Source organism: Carica papaya, chromosome 8, assembly GCF_054855325.1.
Source record: "Carica papaya isolate Zhongbai chromosome 8, ASM5485532v1, whole genome shotgun sequence".
Classification (NCBI taxonomy): Eukaryota; Viridiplantae; Streptophyta; class Magnoliopsida; order Brassicales; family Caricaceae; genus Carica; species Carica papaya.
This window is the reverse complement of record NC_142316.1, coordinates 29,363,444-29,386,476: the sequence shown is the minus strand read 5'-3', so window position 1 is coordinate 29,386,476 and position 23,033 is coordinate 29,363,444. Positions and strand designations below refer to the sequence as shown.

At 36.6% G+C, this 23,033-nt stretch overlaps 2 protein-coding genes across 2 annotated transcripts; one reads left to right on the top strand and one right to left on the bottom strand.

Annotated features, from left to right (window-relative positions):
• Positions 1–534: 534 nt before the first annotated feature.
• Positions 535–2,841, top strand: LOC148252789 (uncharacterized). The gene has a single exon (XM_088210153.1). The coding sequence runs from the start codon at positions 1,264–1,266 to the stop codon at positions 2,215–2,217; it is 954 nt and encodes a 317-aa protein (XP_088066279.1). The 5' UTR covers positions 535–1,263; the 3' UTR covers positions 2,218–2,841.
• A 266-nt stretch (positions 2,842–3,107) lies between these two features.
• On the bottom strand, positions 3,108–8,118 carry SPDS1 (spermidine synthase). The gene is made up of 9 exons (XM_088210152.1): positions 7,796–8,118; positions 5,866–5,942; positions 5,569–5,691; positions 4,740–4,844; positions 4,418–4,490; positions 4,244–4,315; positions 3,958–4,153; positions 3,480–3,609; positions 3,108–3,378 (listed from the first exon to the last, which is right to left on the bottom strand). The coding sequence occupies exons 1-9, from the start codon at positions 7,977–7,979 to the stop codon at positions 3,313–3,315; spliced, it is 1,026 nt and encodes a 341-aa protein (XP_088066278.1). The 5' UTR covers positions 7,980–8,118; the 3' UTR covers positions 3,108–3,312.
• Between the last annotated feature and the right edge of the window lie 14,915 nt (positions 8,119–23,033).

Here is a 23,033-nt window from a genome sequence, read left to right as displayed (position 1 = left end):
GACCCTGTAGGACTCCAGAATATCGTGTGGGTTGAAAATTTGGGTTTTAGAGTTCTTTTACCATCCAGTTACATTTCTAACAAAAATTTTCATGTTTGCTATGTATAATATGAAAGTTGTAAGTATTGTATTATTAGTCATATATATGTACACGTATATATGATGTATAATATTGTATTAAGTTACAAGCTTTTTGGGATTCTTGAGCAGAGTTTCCAAATTTAACAGTGTTAGCTCGAGGCTCATCGTAATTAGTTTTTATTTTTAAAAAAATAAAGGAGAATAGAACTTGTTGCTTGTTCCGATGTTGGAGATATTAGGATGGTGCCATCATAGTATTTTCATCTGTGTATTGTTTATTAAGGGAATTGAAAATAAAGAAGAAAAGATTTGACATATTACAAGATTACTTACACTTAAATTCTCTTAGTCATAAAATATTAATCTGTAAATAATAACTTCCGATGAAGTTATTAAGGCCAGTGGTCTATTTTCATATCAGAAACGAGAATTTGCTATATTGGCAAAATATAAAGAAGGGATTTGCTTCTGGAAATATCAATTCCCAAAGAATTCTTTGCCCTATGTTTGATATAAAAATAATAAAAATTAAAATAGATTATGAAGATTTGTTATGTAAAACATTTTTATTTTGTAAAACTGAAGGAAAATAATGTTGTTTTCTGTATTAATACAGAATTTGTCCCATTTGCTATTCACCATGTCAAATAGTGTGTTATTTGACATATGTTATTAATAAAGGCTTTCTTTTTTTTTTTTTCTTTTCTTTTAATATGGTCTTAAAATTATACTTCAGGGATGAGGGTGGGTGGATTTTCTTGCTCCAATCGTATGCATATATAGATACGTATATGCTTAAATTATTTCTATTTAAACATTGATATCTACGACCAACTCGTATATTTTGAATGAAGGTCCTCCAGAATCTGACATAAATCCGAATAATGTTCATGTTAAGTGATGTAACATAGATCGTCATTAAACTGAAAGTCAGTTTTGAGACGTTATCAAGATAACAATTGTGTGTGGAAAAACACGGTACGGGAGACATTTTCAAAAAAGTCTTAGGTCAATTTTTAACACCTAGAAAATTACCAAATAACTAAAATAATTCAGGTTAAATTGAATCAGTGACTTGCATGCCCATTGGATCCGAAGATGTATATATATATATATATAATGTAAACATTATTGAATGACTCATCGCTAAGAAACTTCATATAAGACCCTCCACTCACATTAATGGCAAACAAGGAGCTAAAAAGAAATATGGAGAAGCAAAAGCAGAAGCTGCAAGCCTCAACTGTGTTTAGAGAAGCCCTTTTGCTCCCTTTGAAGAACACCAATTTCATCCTGTTCACTTTTATTGCCTCCGTACCCTTATTCTTCCTTCTGGTTTTATATGAAACTCTTCTTCAAAAAACGATGCTTGAAACCTTAATGATACTTGCAAAAACCCCTGTTTACTTAAATTACAGATGGCTTACACCTCTCCACATATTCAAAAGAATGACCCAAGAGGTTTCTTCTAAGCTCCTTCAACTGGTTCTCCTCTACCTACTGCCCCTTCACTTCTTCGAGCTCTGCACTACAATCGTGACCATTGATTTAACATCGAATATATACACGAGAGATAATTCGATGGATCTCAAAGAGAGGTTGACTAAATTCATCGACATAGCAAGATTCAGAGGCAATTTCATGACATCCTCATATGTTCTTTTCTTGTCAACGGGTTTTCTTATCGGATCATTGTGGTTAGTCGCAAACTACTACATAGTTTTTAAGGACTTCATCCATAACATGTTTGTTGCAGCGTTGTGTAGGGTTGTTGTTGTGGGATTGGTGGTGAAGTATTTGGAGTGGAGTGCAGTGTGGAACATGAGTGTTGTTATTTCAGTATTGGAGAAGAAGTGCGGTGCTGATGCATTGATATTTTCAGGATGTTTGAACAGCGGAAATGAGCGCAAAGGTTTTGTTTTGATGCTTGTATTCTTTCTGTGGGTGTCTGGGTTAAGGCTGACATTCTTTTATAGAGGAAGTGGGATTGGCTGGGGGATCATGGCTGAGGCTGCCTTGCTATGCTTGGGTAATGTGGTGAAGTGGGTGGCAGTTACAATATATTTCCATAATTGCAGAGACCAGATTCTGGGGATGATAAATCAGAAAATTGGTGCAAAAACTCTTCCTATCTAGACGAAAAGCCTTCAACTCAGCAGGTTAATTTTTCCATAAAAGAATTGGGTGGCTGAGTATTTGCAAGTTCTACACAAAAAATATTTCCATGTTCTCAGAGTTTGTTGCTCAGGCCATTTGGTTCGGTGGAATTAGTGTTCCTCTTCCCTTGGGTAGATTCTTAAGTCCTGGGAGTTCAATTCCTAAGATGAGCTACTATTGGACTTGTTTAAAAGTAATTTACCAATACATTTATTAATGGAGAACCGGCAAATACTACTAGCAAGCAAGCCACACAAGTTTCAGACAAACCGTAGGCACAGAAGTACACCAGTGCAGCACCAGATGCCAGGTCCTCTCACTTAACAATATGCAGTGGAATGGAACCTAAAGCTGCAAACAAGGAAATATTGCAGGCAAACCCCAGACTCCAGTAATGGCTCAACTTGGATATATCTATATTTCAGTCCAATTTTATATATTATTTGCAATTACACACTCTTCCTTCCTTGACAAAATCTATTAGTCTCTCCCCCCCCTCCCCCGCCCAAAAAAAAAAAAAGGTTGTCTCTATGGTTCCTCTTTTCATAATATTCTCCATACTCCATAATTATACATTTCTATAGTTTTTCTCGTAGAGTTCATTATGAATTCTGCTGTAAACAAACAAAAGTGAGCATATAATTTCCTACCAAATGCACATCCAACCAATCTTAATCATTAGATGTTATCCAGAAGATCAGTTGGATTGAAGAGCAGAGCAGAAACCAGTACCAACATCCAGATTATGAATTTCAAGTGTCTAACAAGACTTAGAAAAAGTCAACATGAACACAGATCTGACCAATTCTTTAATAAAAATTTTGAAAGGAGGGAAGAACAGGGAGGGTATAGATCAGGGTAAATAGCAATTATAACAAAAAGGTCACTGCCTACCATAAGAGAAAGGCATGAATTTATATATAGATCCATCAACGATCATCGTACATACTCTTTCTCCAAATAAAACATACTGGGAAAACTAAACATATCAATTTATTTCAGAGTTTGTTCATGAATGGAACGGTTTAGCTAAAACACACCTGACTCTGCTCTATTGCTCTTCAAAATTTTCCTTCATTTTGCTTTTGCATCAATCACTTTCTTCGCAAAAGATGGCAAACAAAATGCTGCTGTATGGATCTGAAATACAAATAAAAAAGATAAACTCAGTGAGAAATGCAATCTGCGGGAATCATTCACGATAGCCAACTAAAAACACAAAGTTTGAAGCAAAATCTAACCTCAGAGTTGTAAAACTTTAATGGTCCTTTGGATTTGCTGTCACTATCATCAGCATCTACTGGATTTACTGGATGCTTAAAATCAACTGAAGGCCCCTCAGTCGAGCAAAGCATGAAACCAATCACCCCACTGGAACAAAAAGTTTGAAGATTTTCATTATCATAATCAACCTCGGTGACGGTAACATATATCCTCACCCTCTAACCCCAAAAAGAATGAAAAAAGTTTGCCCCAGCTCCAAATAAGAATAGGAAAAGATGAGCCAAAAAAAGGTTTTGAAAAGAAACAGACACTTTCTATGTGGAGAAACCATGAAAGAATAGATTAAATTATTTATAACTAAATATGCTCATGTTAGGTCAAGACTGTAGGAATTCAAGTTTGTGTGTGCTATTGAACATTTCTCATATAAAGTTTCTCTCCCAAGTACACAGACCCACACAAACTGAACAAAGTTGACAAAAAATAAGTAAATACCTTGGGTATGTAGGAACAGTTGTCCATGCATAATTGACAGAGCCCTTGAAGATCTGGCGACAGTTTGCTACAATGTCCTCAATAATGTGCATATGGAGCCATATGCTTTCGGCCTGAGTGCATACAACTCCCCCTGGCCGAAGAGCCTTCGCCACTGACTCAAAAAATGGCTTCTCGAATAGCTCTTGTGCCGGACCTAAGTGAAGAAACACAATCCATAAACCCAGAGGATGCCTCTTGAGCTCCACACAAGACAATAACAATAACAGATGAATTATCTAATTACCAATTGGATCTGAGGAATCTACTATAATTGCGTCATATGTTCCTTCGGGTGCATTCTTCAAAAATGCAACTCCTGCAATGTTAAGGAAGAAATGTTAGATAAATCTACTATGAAGATTTTTACCAAGAGAATATGTTCATAATGGAGGTCTAAAAATAGCAGGAAGTATCATACCGTCACCAATGTGAAGGGAGACACGAGGATCCTCAAAGCCCACTGCTACTTGAGGGAAAAATTCTTTAGAGACCTGGAAACAAAATAGACCAAAGATGACAGAAGCTCCAGAGATGTTTTAACATCCAGAACTGCTGATTATTGAACCTTATGGCTTATGTCAAATAGATACGAACTTAAACTGCAGATTCCTTAAGAATGCAGACGTCTTAATATATTTGCATCTATAAACTGATTTGGAGAGAGGAAGGATATTGGCAAAATAACTTGCAATATGCCTACAGATAAAACAATAAGTAAATATGTTTTTATAGTAACTCACATCTACCACCATCTTATCAATTTCACAGATGTCAATATGCTCGACGGAAGAATGACGAGATACTTCCCGGAGGACTCCACCATCTCCTCCACCAATAACTAAAACCTGTATAAAACAACCATTTGGTAAGAACTGAAGAATATAGAAAAGGGTGGGGCAAATCTAGTTATGACGTTTACTGAAAATCCTACACATTTTCCATTTCAGGGAACAAAATGCCATTCATTGCAGTAATAAATGTAAATCTTAAAAGGTGGAGGGCATTCTAATTTGTTGTATGTGAAAAGGTAACAGGGCAGGATATGTTAATCAACAAAATCACAGACCTCCTATTCCTACTCCTTTAGTTGACAATGGTTCTACCTAATCTCTTAGGTTGCCACTGGACATGAAGAGAGAAAAGGATTGTCATTGTAAACGAATAACAATGAACTAAGAAAATTATAGTAAATCAAACAGTAAATGCCACTCACTCAGAGTCATCATAATATCATCCACAGTGATCTTAGCAAATCAAATATTTTCTCATTAATTCTCTACTGTTTCTAATAATTATAAAATGTGAACTCTGTTCTCTACTTAAGGTAAGGTGTAAAAGCACGACTAACAAGCTAATGATACCAGCAAAGCAGGTTTCCTAACTTTACAGAGGTCCTACTGAAACCAAAAAATAATATTATGTAACAATGAAGACAATATGATTAAACACAATACCCATCAATGTCCCGAGAAGTTTCAGTCCTAAAATCATTTTCTTAAATATTGCAGTGACGACCACATGACTCCCTTATGTCTACTGCTTTCTCTTTCAATATTAAAGAAGAATTACCTTCTTTGGGTTTGGAATTGAACAAAGTGGAAGGTGAGTAATCATTTCTTGATAAGAACATTCATCTCTCTCCGTGAGCTGAATAACACCATCCAAAACAAGAACTTTTCCATATGTTGATGACTACAGAAAGAAAAAATACCACATTTAACAGGTCAGCTTCAACACAAAATTGGCAGGTAAGAGATGAATAAAGGAAAGGTAACACCATCCTTCTAAACAATAAACACAACCAACCTCCTTAAATCAGTCCTTTTAAACAATAAACACAACCAATCTCCTTAAACCACCAAATACCTGAAACACCATGACATCCTGGTACTCAGACCTTCCTTGGAATAAGATCTTCTCTACCTTCAAGGAATGTGCCTCTCCTGTACATTTCAGAAATTTGACAATGATAAACTTTTGCAAAGCTGATACCATAATTAGCAGGGTAAAAGAGTACATGAAAGAAATGTTTCACCTTCAAGAGAGTTAAAAATATATTTGATAAAGAATAAAGGGGGGAAAAGGATCAGAATTTTTCTTCCACCAAGTACACTGTGATCTTTTAGTAGCTTCCTAGGGACTAACATTTATAAGTGAGAAAACAAACATTATCCAAGCCAAGCAAATACCACAAATACTAAAGTCCAATAAAACAACAGAAAAGCACTTCTATTAAATATCAGGATCTAGCCGCCTGAACTTGCACTCACTAAACCTCTTTTTTAATGGCTACAGCAGAAGAAATCCTAAACCAACAAGAAACACATTTATAATGTATGGATAACAAAATTTTAAGAAGAGAACTAACTGCATAACCTATAAAATGCAATAAAAACAGAACCAAGCCAAGATTAAAAAATAATAATTTAATCAATAGTAGGCAAGTGTAAATCAACAGACCATAACATAGTGAACTCTAAAGCAACTTTTGGCAGAGCACATCATTATATGATATTTAAGAAGGTACAATAAAAAAGAGCTGGAGGAAAGTTGATGCCAGAACTAACAAAACATCATATTATATGAATCCTCTCTCTCTGAATACAGTCTTTAATAAGAACTTTATGATGAAAATAAAACAAAAAGAAACAGGAATAATGATATCCACAATGGATGCAATTTTTTTAATAAGAAACTAAAGATGACGGGTACGTATACCCTTAAATGGAGAAAGATTGTGGCCTTTTGAAATATGTAACTATTTCATAACCTACAAGATTCAACAGCGGATGGAATTCAGAGAGGACTGTTGAGCATAGATTAACTCAATTGCAGTGCAACCTAATATATACATTTGAAAAAAGACAACATATGCATCTACCTAAACTTTCATTAAGCCCATGTCTTTAAAATTTTCTATGATTTAACCGACTAAGAGAAAAAAAAGAGCAGAGAAGTTCAAACCTATACAAAACAGAAAGTCTTGTCTGTCAGTTTATCTGTAGAGAAAGGAGTAACGTTAAATAAGGCAATCAGTATGATTACACCCACATGCACACTAAGACACATATACCTCCGGTCGCGTCTACATAAGAAAATCACTTTCTCCCTAGAAATGAATCCCAACAACTAAAAATCCACATAAAAAACAACTGGACACATTAAAATTAGAGAACTCCCACACCAGAAAAGGGAGAAATGAATTCGCAGACATACCCGCATAAGCATGGCATGACAGAACAAGACTAGAAGAAAAGGCATAAACAGAATTTTGGCGATAATGTAAAACGTAAGATCCACAGAGAATAAATAAATTTTTGACGTCTTTAAGGGGAAATGGTTAAACAATAAGAAACCCTGCGATACACAAAAACCTGCAGAACACTAAAACCAAATATACAAATTCAAATAATATCATTTTTTTTCTATAAAAGAATATAAATATATACATGTATTCGAACGACAGTACATACTGTTGCACATTCAAAAGCAAACTTACGCTTTAAGACTGAATTTTAACTAGACAGACACACCAATGAGTTCAAATATCATGAAACACGTAAAGGAATACATCAATCAGTCGGAAGGCCGAATAGAACCAGTGAGATAAACAGAAAAGGAATTATGAAACACTCTGTTTGTCAGCAGACTAAGCTTAAGAAATGAATATTCAGATATGTTTAATCACTTTCCCGTCATTTCTCAGCAACCAAGCGGCGCATAAATGAAAAAGAAAGAAACAAACAAACAAAAAAAAAAAGCTGAAAGAATATGAAGATTTGAAAAGACAACAAACCAGGCCACAAGGGGCTAATCTCGGAGAACCAGCCAGGTATTACGGAGGATATAGAAGCAGAGTCCTTGTCGTTGGTGGTGTTATTGATAGCCTCCGTCTCCATGGACGCAGGAGTAGCAAAGACACCATTCTCTCCGTCATCTCTAGGCCTTTTCACAGGCAAATCAGTAGACTCCTGAGCCATAAGAAGAGTGAGTTCTTTACCTCTGTCTGCCACCGAAACTGAAAAACCCAAGAAGAAGAAAAACCTAAAGATGTGAGAGGAGTAAAGAGACGGACCACACAAACTTCTGGCTGTTCATATAAAAGGGGAAGAGGCATAATCGAATCAGAATAAATAAATCAGTTTCTTTTTTACGCATAAAAATCTGCTTGCAAAGGACGCGCCCATTTTTATTAATTAATTAACAAAGATAAAGTTTCTTTTTTTAATGATAAATAATTTTATTTATAATGTATTATTTTTTTAATATATTTATCCGCGTATTATTAGCTTTAATTATCTACTGTTCTTTTTTCTTTTACGAGTAATCTACCATTGTTCTTTTTCAAATAATGATCGATGTAATATAATAATGTTAATTCTATATAATTATGTGCAATAATTAATGAAAGTAAAAGTTATGATAAATAATTAACAACAAAATAATTATTTTTTAATTAGGGAAATACATTAATTATTGATAGCTGAAACTAATAAAAAAAATTAATAAATTACAAATTGTTAGAGAGTTGATAATTATATATTACCATATATTTTTTATTTTAAATACAACGTAACTTATCTACTTTTTATTTTTTGTAAATGGAAAAAAATATCATTAATTTATATGATGATGAGAACGTATTTTAAAGTAAATATAGTTCAAAATACTTCATTATGGTTGTAATATTTTCCTTTCTGGGTTATTTTTGAAAATCATTCTTAAGTCATTTACTGTAGGTTTAATTTCATCATTCTTATGGCATTATTTAATTTTAATGTAGTCAAAAACTTTTTTCATAAAGTCTGTTTTATGTATTAATTTATTAAAAATAATGGTGTTCAAATTATATTAATAATCGTACTATAAATTTTCACTACCTGTAGTATTTTTAAGTTTGAATAAGTAGAATATTTATAAAGAAATAATTTAATAAAAAATTTGTTAATATAACTCAACAATATGATAAAATTAGATAATTTATTTTTTATATGAAAGTGTATTATTGGTTCAGTGAATTTAATATTTAATTATTAATTCATTCGTGAGGTTGCAGCAATTAAAACGAGAACAAGTTAACTAATATGTTTGTAAATAAAAACAAAAGTTTTTTAGGTACATTTGAAAATGAAAAAAACTAAACAACTTGAAATAATTCATTTAGTTAAAATGTAAGAGCCCAAACTTTAAAGGAAATGAATATCTATCGTAAAGACATAAACAAATAAGAGTTTAGGGTTTATATTCCTTACACAATGAATCGGGATGCCCAATAAGAGTACAAAAATGTTCATTTAAAGAAGTTTTCAATAACATAGTAAATAAATAAAAGAAAACACAACTAAAGATCCTATGAAATTAACTTCCGCTTGTCAACTTTGATCGAATGCGAGAGACAGCTTTATTTGCAACCTTTTTCATGTTGTTCAATATCTAGATCATAGTCTTCCTAATCTCAAAATGATTAAATAGAACGATGAGTTACAGTAACCTAATAAGAATATCATATTTAATATCAATATAGAAAATTAAAAGTTGGTAAAAATCGTAAACAACAAATAGAGTCATTATCTCTTTTTAAATAAAATCATTTAACGTAAAAACCGTTATTCTTATATTTACCCTTATGAGTTTCCAAAACCGAATTATGAAGACAATAGTCAGGATAGCATTTTATTTCACATTTAAATGAACAATAACAGTAACTTACCTTCTTACCCACTTATTAATACCTCTGGGGGTCCATAGAGATCTTCTCAACGCGTGGACCCAATATCTCATTTATCATTTAATCAGTCATCTCATACTCCGTCCGGTAATGGGCACTAAACATATCACTGCCTCAATACCTTGTCCAGTATGAGACTTTTCGACCCCGTTCGACTGAGGTAATATCCATGATAGAGTTTCTCCTATGCATCGAATCTTTACACCTTTTCATAGGGTACCGGATAAACCTTTCATAGATATATCTATATCATCAACCAATCACCAATTGCATACCAACATTTCATATTTACAGATCAATATTAAGTCATGTAAATAGACAATACAAAAATCAAGAAAACGTGATTAGGGCATTTGATTTGAATCAGTCGATAGGTGAGAATAATCAGCCAAGTAATCAATGAATGAGAAAGTAATTAAAATAAATAAACAATAATAATTTAGACAGTCTAGGAGAACATAAACAGCAAAGTTAAATCAATTATACACTGACTTGTTCCGCATCCACTGGTAACTTCTAATTAATTTATGAATTTTTAATTTTTTTAAAACACACCGTTATTAGTTATTAGACTTTAATTTATTCTAATAGGAATAAATGATGAGGGATTCTTACCCTAGATTGGTGTTCGAAATACTGTCTATTTCACTACGCCTCCAGGTGATTCTCGAAGTTTCTAAATTTTTCTTGCAGAAATAAAAAACACATGTTACGTATCCCGAAATACCCCAATAAGGCCAACATGGAGCCGCTGCCGCGCTCCAGCGTCGACTCCGCCGTCTATGGCAGCGATTCCTCTCAGCCTGACCATTTTTAACTGATTTTGATCGGTTTTGGCTGATCTTGCATGAAAACCTATAAAAAATAGGGTTAGAGAACCTCCATCAACTGAAAAAAAAAATCGAGACCCTATCGGCAAAGAGATTTTTCGATGCGATGGCTCGCTGTTCCTCTCATGCAGTTGGGGCTTCTCTTCGGCTAACTTGCAATAGAATGAAATGAGAAATATGACAGCCAAAAAATCGAGGGAAATGAAAAACAGGAAGGGGCTCATCGGAGGAATTTTTGGGTTGCAACTGCAACGGCTCGACTGAGCTCCACTCACGATTTCTGGCCCACCCTTTTGGCCTTTTGGCTCTGATATGGATGTGGAGAGGTTCGAAATTCAATTCTGAGCAGATGGAGAAAATTTTTTACCATTTCGATGTCGAAAATGGCTCCGGTGCGGCGGCGACGATGGCTGGTCTCCTTCTCCGGCAATTGATTCACTTCTGGCTGCATCTCTTCTTATTCTCCGATCTCCTCTCCGGTAGCTAGGGTTAAGGTTCCCTGTAAAGAGGAGTTTAAATACTCATCTTTATTAAATCTGGGTCGCCCGTTTGAGGTGATGTAGCCCATCCTCAACCGTTGGATCACTCTTATTTGAAAAATTAATCTGAACCGCACGATCTGATAAAATCTAGTCGTTCGATCGTGCTTGAAAAAGAAGCAGATTTAGGCCGTCCGTGCACGTGGGATGCGATTTGGGTCGTTGGATCTGTGGCACGCGGATCGTCCGTATGACCTCCCGCATGGACGCGTGTCCACATGTCTGCCACGCAGCGCACGGACATTGGTCGCGCTGTGGTCAAATTTTTATAAATTTTATTTTTACCCCAATTTTTCATATTTCTTTTCAAATAAGTCCTCATTTATTTTTAATTTAACCCTGATTCAAAAATATTTTTAAATGCATCCAAAACCTAATTTTCTTTAAAAAATCACAAAAATTAAAAAACTAAATTATTTTAATTATTATTCTTATTAATATTAAATTATCTCGGGCTAAATTTTTGGATCCGAGTGTTACAGCTCTCCCCCCTTAAAAAGAAATTTAGTTTCTCAAATTTGTCACCCTTCCATTAGTCAAACAATTGGGGGTATTGGGTTCTAAAGTCTGATTCTAACTCCCAAGTGATTCTGTCATAAAACCATGACGAAGGGAATTTCTTTTTTGCAAAACACTCTACTCTTCCAGTCCAAAACACCTATTGGTACTTCTTCGTAGGATAAATCCTCCTAAAGTGTAAGTGGCTCATGAGACAATATATGTGAGGGGTCTGAGTTGTACTTGCGTAACATACACATATGGAATACATTATGGACTCTGGATAACTCTAGAGGTAGGGTTAGTTTGTAGGTGGATGTACCAATCATGTCTAAAATCTCAAATGGTCTGACAAACCGAGGGTTTAACTTTTTTCTCTTTCCAAACTTACTGATACCCTTAAAGAGGTTGACCTTAAGAAACACTTGATCGCTCTTCTCAAATTCCAAATCTCTCATTTATGTGTCCCCATAACTCTTCTGCCTACCCTGTGCTGTTTGGATGTTCTTCCTGATTTTAACTATCTTCGCTGTGGTCTCAGCTATAAAGTATGGGCTAATTAATTTTTTATCACTCACCTCTTTCCAACATATCGATGATCTACAGGGATGGTTGTACAATGCCTCATACGGAGCCATGTCGATACTTGCTTGATAACTGTTATTGTAGCCGAACTCTATCAAGGGTAGATGATCGTCTCAATGCCCTCTGAAGTCTAGAACACAGGACCTGAACATATCCTCTAGTGTGCGAATACTTCATTCTGATTGTCCATCTATTTGAGTGTGGAATGTTATGCTAAGGGATAGTTTTGTTCTCATTGCTTGCTAAAAACTTGAGCAAAATCAAGAGGTGAACATGGAGTTCTTGTCTGATACCATTGTCACCAGAACTCCATGTAGTCTGACTATCTCCCGGATATAAATATTTGCTAGTTTGTCTAAAAGGTTAGTCATTCTGATGGCCAATAAGTGAGAGGACTTGGTAAGTCGGTCAACAATTACCCAAATTGCATCATGCCCTAAGAGTGCTTTAGGAAACCCTATTACAAAATTCATAGTGATACGTTCCCCATTTCCATTCCGATATTAGTAATGGCTGAAATAGTCTGTTTGGGCATTGATTATAATACCCGGGCCCGAGATTTGACTCAGGATTAATTTTCAAAATTATATAAAAATATAAATTTTAAATTTATAAATTTTTATTTAATGTAAAATTAGAAAAAAATAGGTGAAGAATAAAATTAAAAATAATTTTAGAAAAAATAGGTAAAAATTTAGGTTTAGTGGGTATTTTTTAAAGAAAAATCGAAAATTGATGATCAAAATGCAATTAAGAAAAATTGTGTCATGTAGGACCGTCCCCAATCAGCAGCACCGACGAACTGGAGTGTGCCTTATGACAAGGCACACTGACTCGGTGCCACGCGGGAGGCCACACTGGCAATCCGCGTGCTCACGATTGGATGGTCTGAATGTGTTCCAACACGCGTGGACGGTCTGGATCCATTTCCTCCTCAGGTACGATCAGACGATCGCGATTAAACATGATGAACGGTCCAGATTATTTTTTTTTATAAACGCAATCGTACGGTCCATATCAAATCACGATGGACAGTCCAGATTCTTTAAACGCGATCGGACGGTCGAGATCAAACGCGATGAATAGCTCAAATTTAAGAGAAACGAGTATAAATATCTCATTTCTCACCGAACTCAAACCCTAATCGCCAGCCTCCTGCCGGAGAAGAACAACTAGTCACTGGAGAAGGAAGCCGACCGCTGCTCACCGCCGTGCCGGAGCCATCTTCGACCATAAAAAAGGTAAAAATTATCCTATTCGCTCAGAATTTGATTTTGAACACCCTAATGGCCAAATTATAATAAAAAGAATAGCGGATGAGCCAGAAATTAGGGGTAAAGCCCAGGGCACTGCCGCAAAAAAACTAAAAACTTCCTCCGATGAACCTCTTCTAGTTTCCTGTTTCGTGCAATTTTTCCACCACTATGTTCATCGTTCTATTTTTTACAGGTTGACTGAAGAAAAACGTCCAACCGTGAAGGTGAGTCGGCAAAGCCGTTGCACTGGAAAATTTCACCGCCGGTAAGGTTTTGTCTTTTGATTTTTTTTCGGCCAACTAAGGCCCTCTAACGTGTTTTCTCGCAGAAATGAGTATAAAATTGACCAAAACTGGCCAAAAATGGCCAGGTCGAGGCAAACCGACATCACGGGGGATGGTGCTGTCGCCGGAGCACGGCGGTACCGCCGTGCTGGAATTTTAAAATTGGTTGAAAAAAGTTTTTAATACCAATTTTGGATTTTTTGGGGTATTTCTAGGTACGTAAAACGTGTTTTAATCTATGTAGAAAAATTAAAGAAATCTGGGGACTGCCAGTAGGCGTAGTAGAAAGCTTAGTATTTCAAACACCAATTCGGGTAAGAATCTCTCACCTTATTATCTGTTATGGAATTGAAGTCTGATTATAAACAATACGATATTTTATATAATTTAGAAAACTTTCAAAATTAATTATAAATTTCTAATAGAGCCGGAATTGATTATTTATTACTGTTTGTCCTATTTTAATTGATTGTTTGATTTTACAATTTTAAATGCATGATAATATGTTAGAATATGTAAGATGATTCAATTGTGTTACCTTGATGCATACATTGCTTGTCTTGCATGATTTACGGTTAATTTGTAAAACTAAAAATTAAAATGTAAACAAAAATTGATTGGTTAAGTGAATGAGTGAATGGTTGTCCTACTGGATATCTTGAGAGATGGTGGACGGATCAGGTACAGATGGAATATCGATGAATGATACTTTTAGTGCTCATACTGGACGGGATATGGGGACGGCTCGATTCACCCTCATACTGGATAGGGTATTGAAGGATGGTACTTTTGGCGCTTATACCGGATGGGATACGAGGACAGCTAGTTTGTTGACAAATTTTGATATAGATTCATGCGTAGTATGACATCTCTATGGACCCTCATGGATACCAGTAAGCAAATAAAAAGAAAAAGTTGTTATTTTTGCTTACTTGAATATAAGATTATGATGTTGTTGAGCCATTGTCTCTATAGGTCGGTTTTAAAAATCTCGCAACGGTAAGTATGCAATAAATGATTTTACTTATGATAAATGAATTTACTTAAATTAAGAGCTCTATTGATTGTTTTTATGATTTTTACCAACCTTCATTTTTTGTATCAGTGAGTAGTGCGATATTCTTACTAGGTTAGTGTAGCTCATCCCTTCATTAACTATTTCAGATCAAAAGGACCAAGACTCAGATCCCGATCAACAAGAGGGTTGTGAATAGTTTACCACCCGAACTCCTTCAAAAGCTAGTGAAGGTCGTCCTAAGATGGTCAGTTGTTTACTTTTCATTTATTTCTTTGATTTTCGTTTGTTATTTTAGAAGGAATATTCCCGCAGCTCTATTGGGTATTCTGAATTATTATATAAGGAATGTAAACCCCAAACTCTATTATTTCGCTTATGTATTCAATTCATGTCTTTATCTCATTTTTAGTTATGGGTTGTTACATTGATGTTCTATTTTAACTTGCTGACATACAAGGCACTTGGAGACGAAATCAACAATTTTCCTTTGATCCCGCTCCATTAGAATCGAGGTTGCATGATTTGATATATCTTAGTACTATTGGGATGCATAATGAACTTTGAATTATGAGTTTCTATCATGATATCCATTTTTAATTTACTGTCATTTAGAACACACATCCTATCCTAAAACTTGGGCAACCCATCGGCAGATACTCAGAATTCTAGGTTTACACCCTATTCTGTATCCCTTCTGAGAGCTGCTAGAGTGAAATCAATCAGTTGGGCTTTCTTTATTCTTTGAATCAGTTCGGGTTGAGCTAGATGGGCCAAACATGTGGCCTTTTTTAAATTCTCAAGTTGTATCTGTCATGCAGTCCTTATTACCCTGCATTCATAAGTCATTATGTGAGTCAACATACCTGCACTTTTCTTGCTGAAAGCGTCGATCACCACATTGCCCTTGCTTGGGTGATATAAGATTTTATAATCGTAGTCTTTGAGGAGGTCTATTCAATGCCTCTAATGCATGTTGAGATCATTCTAGGTGAATATATGCTTCAAGATCTTGCAGTCTGTATAAATATCAAAAGTTTCTCCATACAAGTAATGACACCAAGTCTTTAAGGTGTAAATAATAGCGTCAAGTTCCAAGTCGAGAATGAAGTAATTCTTTCTATGACATTTCAATTGTCTGAACCTATAGGTTATGACTTTTTCATGCTACATTAGAGCACAGTCTAACCCTAGGTACGAGGTGTCACTATACACTGTGTATCCACTTGTCCCACTCGGCATAGTTAAAACGAGCGCAATAGTCAACCTGTAATACCCAAATTAATTTATAATATATAATTTTTTAATTTTAATTTAATGTAAAAATGAAGAAAAATAGATGGATGATGAAATTAAAAATAATTTTAGAAAAAATGGGTGAAAATTTGGGTTCTCCTGATATTTCTGAAAGAAAAATCGAAAATTGGGGGTCAAATGTAATTTAAGAAAATTGTGCCACGTAGGATGCCCAATTAGCAATCCCGACGAATCAAAATGCGTCGCGTGTTAAGGGATGCTGATGCAGTGCCACACGGGAAGCCACGTAGGTGATCCACATGTCTGCGATCAGATGGTTAAAATCCATTCCCGTGTGCACGGACGGCCCGGATGCGTTCCCTCCCTAAACACGATCGGACCGTCAGATTTAAACGTGATCAACAATCTAGATTTACTTTCTGTTTAAATGTGATCGGACGGTTCAGATCAGATTGTAATGAATAGCCAAAATTCAAACACGATGGATGGTTCAGATTAAAAGAGAACGGATATAAATATCCCTCTTCACACTAAGCCCTAACCCTAGCCGCTAGACACCCTCGCCGGAGAAAAAGACCTAGCCACAGAGAAGGGAGTCGCTGCCACCCGCCACCGTGCTGGAGCCACTTTCGAATGCCAAAAGAGGTAAAAATTTCTCACTTTGCTCGAAATTCAAATTTAAACACCCCCACGACTAAATCAGAGAAAAAGGACTTGCAGATTCACCAAAAATCACGGACAAAGCTCGGCGGCGCCACTGTGAAAAATCTTAAAAAAAATGCCTCCGATAAGGCCCTTCTCGATTTCTATTCTGCATAATTCTTCCACCATTGTGATAACTGTTTCCTTCTCTATAGGTTGACCGAAGCAAACACCCAACCGCAAAGGTGAGCCAGTGGAGCCTCCGCACCGGAGAACTCCACCGCTGGTGAGTTTCGATTTTTCATTTTTTTTGGGCCAACCGAGGTCCTTTAATGTGTTTTCTCGCCTGGATTGATGCAAAATTGGTTGAAAACAGCCGACCCGAGGCAAACCACTGAGGCAAGCAGTGACATTGCCGCTGGAGCACAGTTGAACCGTCGTGCTGGAATTTCAGAATTGGCCAAAAAGGAGTCCTGACACTATTTTTGGGCTTTTGGGATATTTGTAGGTACTTGTAGTGTGTTTTAATCCTCAAAGAAAAATTTAGGAAACCTAGGGACCGCCAGTAGGCGCAGTCAATAAGTTTAACTTTTTGGACATCGAATTGAGTGAGAATCCCTCACCATATTTTCTATTATGGAATTTAAATCAAATTAACAAAAATACGATATTTTGTGCAATTTAAAAAATATTCATAATTAATTACAGGTTACTAATAGAGTCAAAACCAGAAATTATCTACTGTTGATTCTGTTGATTGATTTTACAGTTTGAATATATTGATCGATTTTATAGTTTTGAATACATGCATTGTTTGTTTTATGTGTTTACGGTTAAATTGAAAAAATAGAGATTAAAGGAAAATGAGAAATTGTGTGATTAAGTGAATAGATGAAACGGTAGCCTTACCAGATATATTGGAAGATGGTAGATGGACCAAGTACATAGGGAACCCTACCGTGAACGTTGCTTCATACCAGACAGGGTATCGAGGCATGGTAATTTGGCGCTCATACCAGACAGAGTATGGAACGGCCCGTTTCACCTTCATACTGGATGGAGTATTGGGGTTTAGTAGTTTAGTGCTCATACCGAACGGGGTATGGGGACGGTTTGTTAATTGAAAATGTTAAAGGAAATGGTTCACGCATTGTGGGGACATCCGTTTGAACCCCTATGGATACCAATAGGCTGATAAATGATAAAATTGTTATTCCAATCAATTGCATATGAAACCATGATATATGTTATGTTATTGATTCTACAGGTTGCTTTTGTAAATCTCGCTACGGTAAGTAGACGGTAAATAATTTTGTTTATAATAAATGAATTTGCTTAATTAAGAGCTCTATTAGTTGTTTGGATTTTTCTATCAACCTTCATTTCTATGTAGATGAGTAGCATGATATTCTTACTAGGCTAGTGTAGTTCATTCCTTTATTAACAATTTCAGATCAAGAGGACGCAGATCCAGAGCCCGATCCACAAGAGGATTGCGAGTAGGATGCTAATTTTATTTATTTTCTGTTTATTTCCTTAATTTTTTGTATTTACTTCAAAAGAGTAATTTTCGTAGTACTATTTGGTACTTTAGGTTATTGTGTAAGGAATATAAACCCTAACTAATTATTTCGCTTCCACACTTAATTTATGATTTATTTCCTTAAGAATTCTGGGGTCGTTATAATTGATATTAGAGTCGGTTTCCTCAGACCCATTCCTTACACAAAATCCTTATAAAACACCAAAAATAATAAATTATCTCTCAACCGTTCCTTGTGAAATGCGGGTATAGATAGATGAGGAGAGGAAGACCCCCACTAAACCGAGTAGGCCAGGAGGGTTTGCTTAGAGAGGATGTTGACCGGTTATTTAAGATGATGAAGAGACTCATTGTTGCCCAGCAAGCTTGGGAGGAAAGGAGAGAGCTACTTGACTCTCCCTGGCTGCCACAGGTTGAGCCACCCCTGCAATGAGAGGATCTCGAGCCACCCCAGTACGACCTTACTCCTCCACAGTACCTTTCGGCACACCACAGTATGATCCAGTGCCTCCATTGTATCATCCAGTACCACTGCAGAGCCATCTAGTCCACCCACAGCAGAGTCCAACCCCTCTTTCATAGGACCCAGTTCCTCCCATGATGAACCCAGGCTATATCGAGAGGTATAAAAAACTAAACTCATCTACTTTTGCAGAGGGATCCTCATTTGAAGAGGCTGAGTATTGGTTAACTGAAACAGAGAAAGCCTTCACAACGCTTGAGGTGATTCCCGAACAAAAAGTCATCCTTGCTACCTGCATGTTGGTAGAAGAAGCAGGCAGCTGGTCGCAACTCAAGCAGGCCACCGTGCTCATTCCAATCACTTGGGAACAGTTCCTGACAGCCTTTCATGCAGAGTACCTCCTAGAGCATCTCCGACATCCAAAGGAGATGGATTTTGCACACTTGGTCCAGGGGGACATGACTGTATCAGAATATATTTGCAAGCTCCTAGAGTTGGGTCGGTATTCCCCTGAGAGCATGATGGATGAAGGCAGGAAGGTTAGAAGGTTCGAGTGGGGTCTCTGTCCTGAGATTAGACAGCAGTTGTATGTGCTTGAGTACTTATTCGGCTATTCTGGCCAAGACACAATTAGTGGAGAGGAACATTCGGATCTTCCCTCTAGTAGTAGGGAACCTTAGGCCTTCGGCTCCACACTGCAGACCAACACCTACTGCACCTGTTCAACAGAACAAGAGACCCAGACTGATGACTCAAGCTCCCCCTCAAGTTCCAGCAGCATAACGTGGTAAGACTTGTCAGTACTGTGGGAAGGATCATGGGGACCGACCCTGTTATCGCCTCAACAACACCTGCCGCATATGTGGTAACGCCCAACATTATGCAATGGAGTGTCTGAGGAACTAGAACTAGGTCAGACCTCCTATCGAGGGTGGGACTTACAACCTCACTCAGCATGATGCATAAGCCAACCCAGACATAGTACATAGTATGTACACTATCTGTAACCATTTTGCTAATATTTTAATTGATACTGATGTATCGCATTCATTTGTTTCACATATTTTTGCATCAAAATTAAATGTATTATCTGAAAAACTTGATTCTGTATTGTTTGTGTCTACTCCTGAGAGTAAGACACTGGGGAGGTTTTGTATAGAGCTTGAGTCATAGATATAGCAGATAAGAAATTAAGTGTGGACTTAATAGAAATTGACATAGAAATTTTGATGTAATTTTAGGAATGAACTGGCTATCGATGTATCACGCCACTGTAGATTGTTTTAGCAAGTAGGTTATATTCAACCCTCCTAATGAGGAGTCATTTATAAATTAATAAAATTCTTTAACATTTGTTTCCCTCATGGCAAACATTCTTATTATTAAGCACTTTAACCTAGCTATTTTCTCTAACTAGGCAAACTCAATTTCAAGAGATTCCGGTAGTCCGAGACTTTCCATATGTGTTTTTGGATGAACTACCTAGAGTACCAATGGACAGAGAAGTCGGATTTACCATAGACCTTCAGCCAGGCATCCAGCCTATTTCGGTTGCTCCTTACCGCATGAGTCGTGTTGAGATGGAAGAATTGAGGAAACAAATCATTGAATTATAGGACAGTGGATTCATCCGACATAGTGTGTCCCCTTAGGATGCTAGAGTCACATTTGCAAGAAAGGGAGATGGGACATTGAGGTTATGTATTGACTACAGATGTCTGAATAGGGTCACGATAAAAAACAAGTACCCCCTCCCCTGGATCGATGACCTCTTTGATCAGTTGTAGGATGCCAGGTCTTCTCTAAGATAAACCTGCATTTAGATTATCATCAGGCAAAGATCATGGGAGAAGATATTCCCAAAATAGCCTTTCGAACCAGGTACGGACACTATGACTTCCTAGTCATGCCGTTTGGACTAACCAATGCTCCAACCATCTTCATAGACTTATTGAACATGGTTTTCAGACAATTCCTGGATCAGTTTATCATTGTATTCATCGATGATATCTTGATTTATTCAAAAAGTAGAGAGGAACACGCTCACCATCTGACTCAGGTTTTGCAGGTTCTTAGAGAGAAGAAGCTGTATACAAAGTTGAGTAAGTGTGGATTCTGGCTTGAGCAGACCCGATGGTAACCTGAATGCAAGTCAATCTTGGAGAAAACCTGAACACCCTATAACTTATCGAAAATATCATCGATCTTGGGGAGACAATACTTGTTCTTGATTATGACCTTATTCAATCCCCTGTAGTCAATACACAACTTCAGGGACTCATAATCTTTTCTTGCAAATGTAATTTCAGCATCCATAGAAATATAATGTGTCGGATGAACCCACTATCCTGTAATTTTTTGATATGTTTTCTTAGTTTTTCCATCTCAACACGATTCATACGGTACGGGGCAACTAAAATGGGCTGGGTGTCGGTTGAAAATCTATGATAAATTCAACTTCTTTATCCACCAACAGTCTGGGTAGTTCATTAGGGAATACATCCGAGAATTTTCGAACCACATGAATTTTTTGAATATAAATTTCTTTTTTAGGCTTGCCTAATGTAGAAAAGAACAACTAAGTTAAACATTACATAAACAATGCAGTTACCAGGAGGGAATAACATCTAAAATTTTTATTAATTTATGAAGGACTCTTCATTAAGAAGATTGAATACAAGTTTCTTATGAAAATAATCTACAGTGGCGTGATACGCTGCTAACTAATTCATCCCCAAAATTATATCAAAATCTTCTGTGTCTAGTGTTATCAGGTCTACACTCAATTTTTTATCTATTATTTCTACGATATAAGTTTTGTGTATGACATTTCCTAGTAGTGTACAATTCCCATGAGTAAATACAAATAGTATAGAATCAAGATTTTTAGGTAACACATTCAATTTTTTTGCAAAGATATGTAATACAAAAGAATGTGAAGCACTAGCATCAATTAAAACATGTGCAAGGTGATTACAAATAGTGTACGTACCTTGTATCACGTTCGGGTTAGCTTTAGCATTCTACTGGATAAGGATGTAGGTTCTGCCCTATATTGGAGGTCTGACCTGATTTTGATTTCGCGAGCACTCTCTCGCGTAGTGCTGGGCACTTCCACATATACGACATGTATTCTTGATGAGATAGTAGGGTCGATCCTCATGATTATTGCTATATTGTTGGCAAGTCCTACCGCGTCCTGTTGTCGAAATCTGAGAAAGAGGTTGAGTCGCGGGCCTAGATCTCTTGTTATGTTGAATTGATGCAATAGGTGCTGGCTTGCGGTGTAGAACTAAGGGTATGGAATTATCCATTGTTGAAAAAAAGATACAAAAGATCATCTCTATCAGCTGTGCCTTGACTAGAACTGTTGAGTAGGTGCTGAACTCGAATACATAAAGTTGTTGTCTGATCTTATGATAGAGGCCCACTCAAACTTTTTTATCTTTTTTCCTTCGTCCATCATGCTCTTAGGAGAATATCGGCCTATTTTCATAAATTTTCGGGTATAGTCATACACTATTATCTCACCCTGGATCAGGTGTGCAAGCTCCATCTATTTCAAATGCGAAGATGCTTTAGGAGGTACTCTGCATTGAAAGCTATTAGGAACTATTCCAAAGTGACTAGAATGGGTAAAGTGGTCTACTCCAGCTGCCACCAGCGACCTGTCTCACCCACGAGCATGTAGGTAGTAAGTATGACATTTTGTTCGGGAATCACTCCAACAGTTGCGAAAGCCTTCTCTATCTCTGTTAGCTAGTACTCAGCCTCTTTGAAAGTAGATACCCATGTAAAGGTAGATGAGTTAAGTCTTTTATACCTCTTAATGTAGCTTGGGTCCATCACAGGTGGAATTGGGTCCAGTTGAAGATGAATTGGATTATGTTGAAGAGGGGTCGGGTGGTCCTATGGTGGTATCTAGTTGTACGATGGAGGCTCTAGATTATACTGTGACGGTGCCGGATGATACGATGGAGGAGCAGGGTTGTATCGGGGTGGCACTAGATCTTTTCGTTGCAGAGGTGGCTCATACTGTGGCAGTGGTGGAGGGTCAGACAACTTTCTCCTCTCTTCTCAGGCCTGCTGGGTAAAGATAAGTCTCTTCAACATCTCGATGAGTCGATCAACATCCTTTCAAAGTGACCTATCCCGGGCTGCTCTGTTTAGTGGCGACGTTCTTCTCCTCATATCGTTGTACCGATATTTCATAAAAAAAGGTTGAGTACCAGGTTATATTTTAATGATTCAAATCTTTGCGCAATGAATGGTTCTGAGGAACGTGACTCTGATACCAATTGTAAGGGCCTAAAACTTAAAGAAAATGAATATATATCGTAAAGGTGGAAATAGTTAAGAGTTTAGAATTTATATTCTTTAAATAATGAATCAGG

Bases quoted from the DNA above. Each gene is read 5' to 3' on its own strand.
- SPDS1 (XM_088210152.1), bottom strand. From the start codon at position 7,979: ATGGCTCAGGAGTCTACTGATTTGCCTGTGAAAAGGCCTAGAGATGAC. The intron at 4,491-4,739 runs GTGAGTTACTAT...TTTTGTTTCCAG, and splicing joins TTGATAAGATGGTGGTAGAT to GTCTCTAAAGAATTTTTCCC. The intron at 3,379-3,479 runs GTTAGATTTTGC...TTTGTATTTCAG, and splicing joins TAAAGTTTTACAACTCTGAG to ATCCATACAGCAGCATTTTG.
- LOC148252789 (XM_088210153.1), top strand. From the start codon at position 1,264: ATGGCAAACAAGGAGCTAAAAAGAAATATGGAGAAGCAAAAGCAGAAG.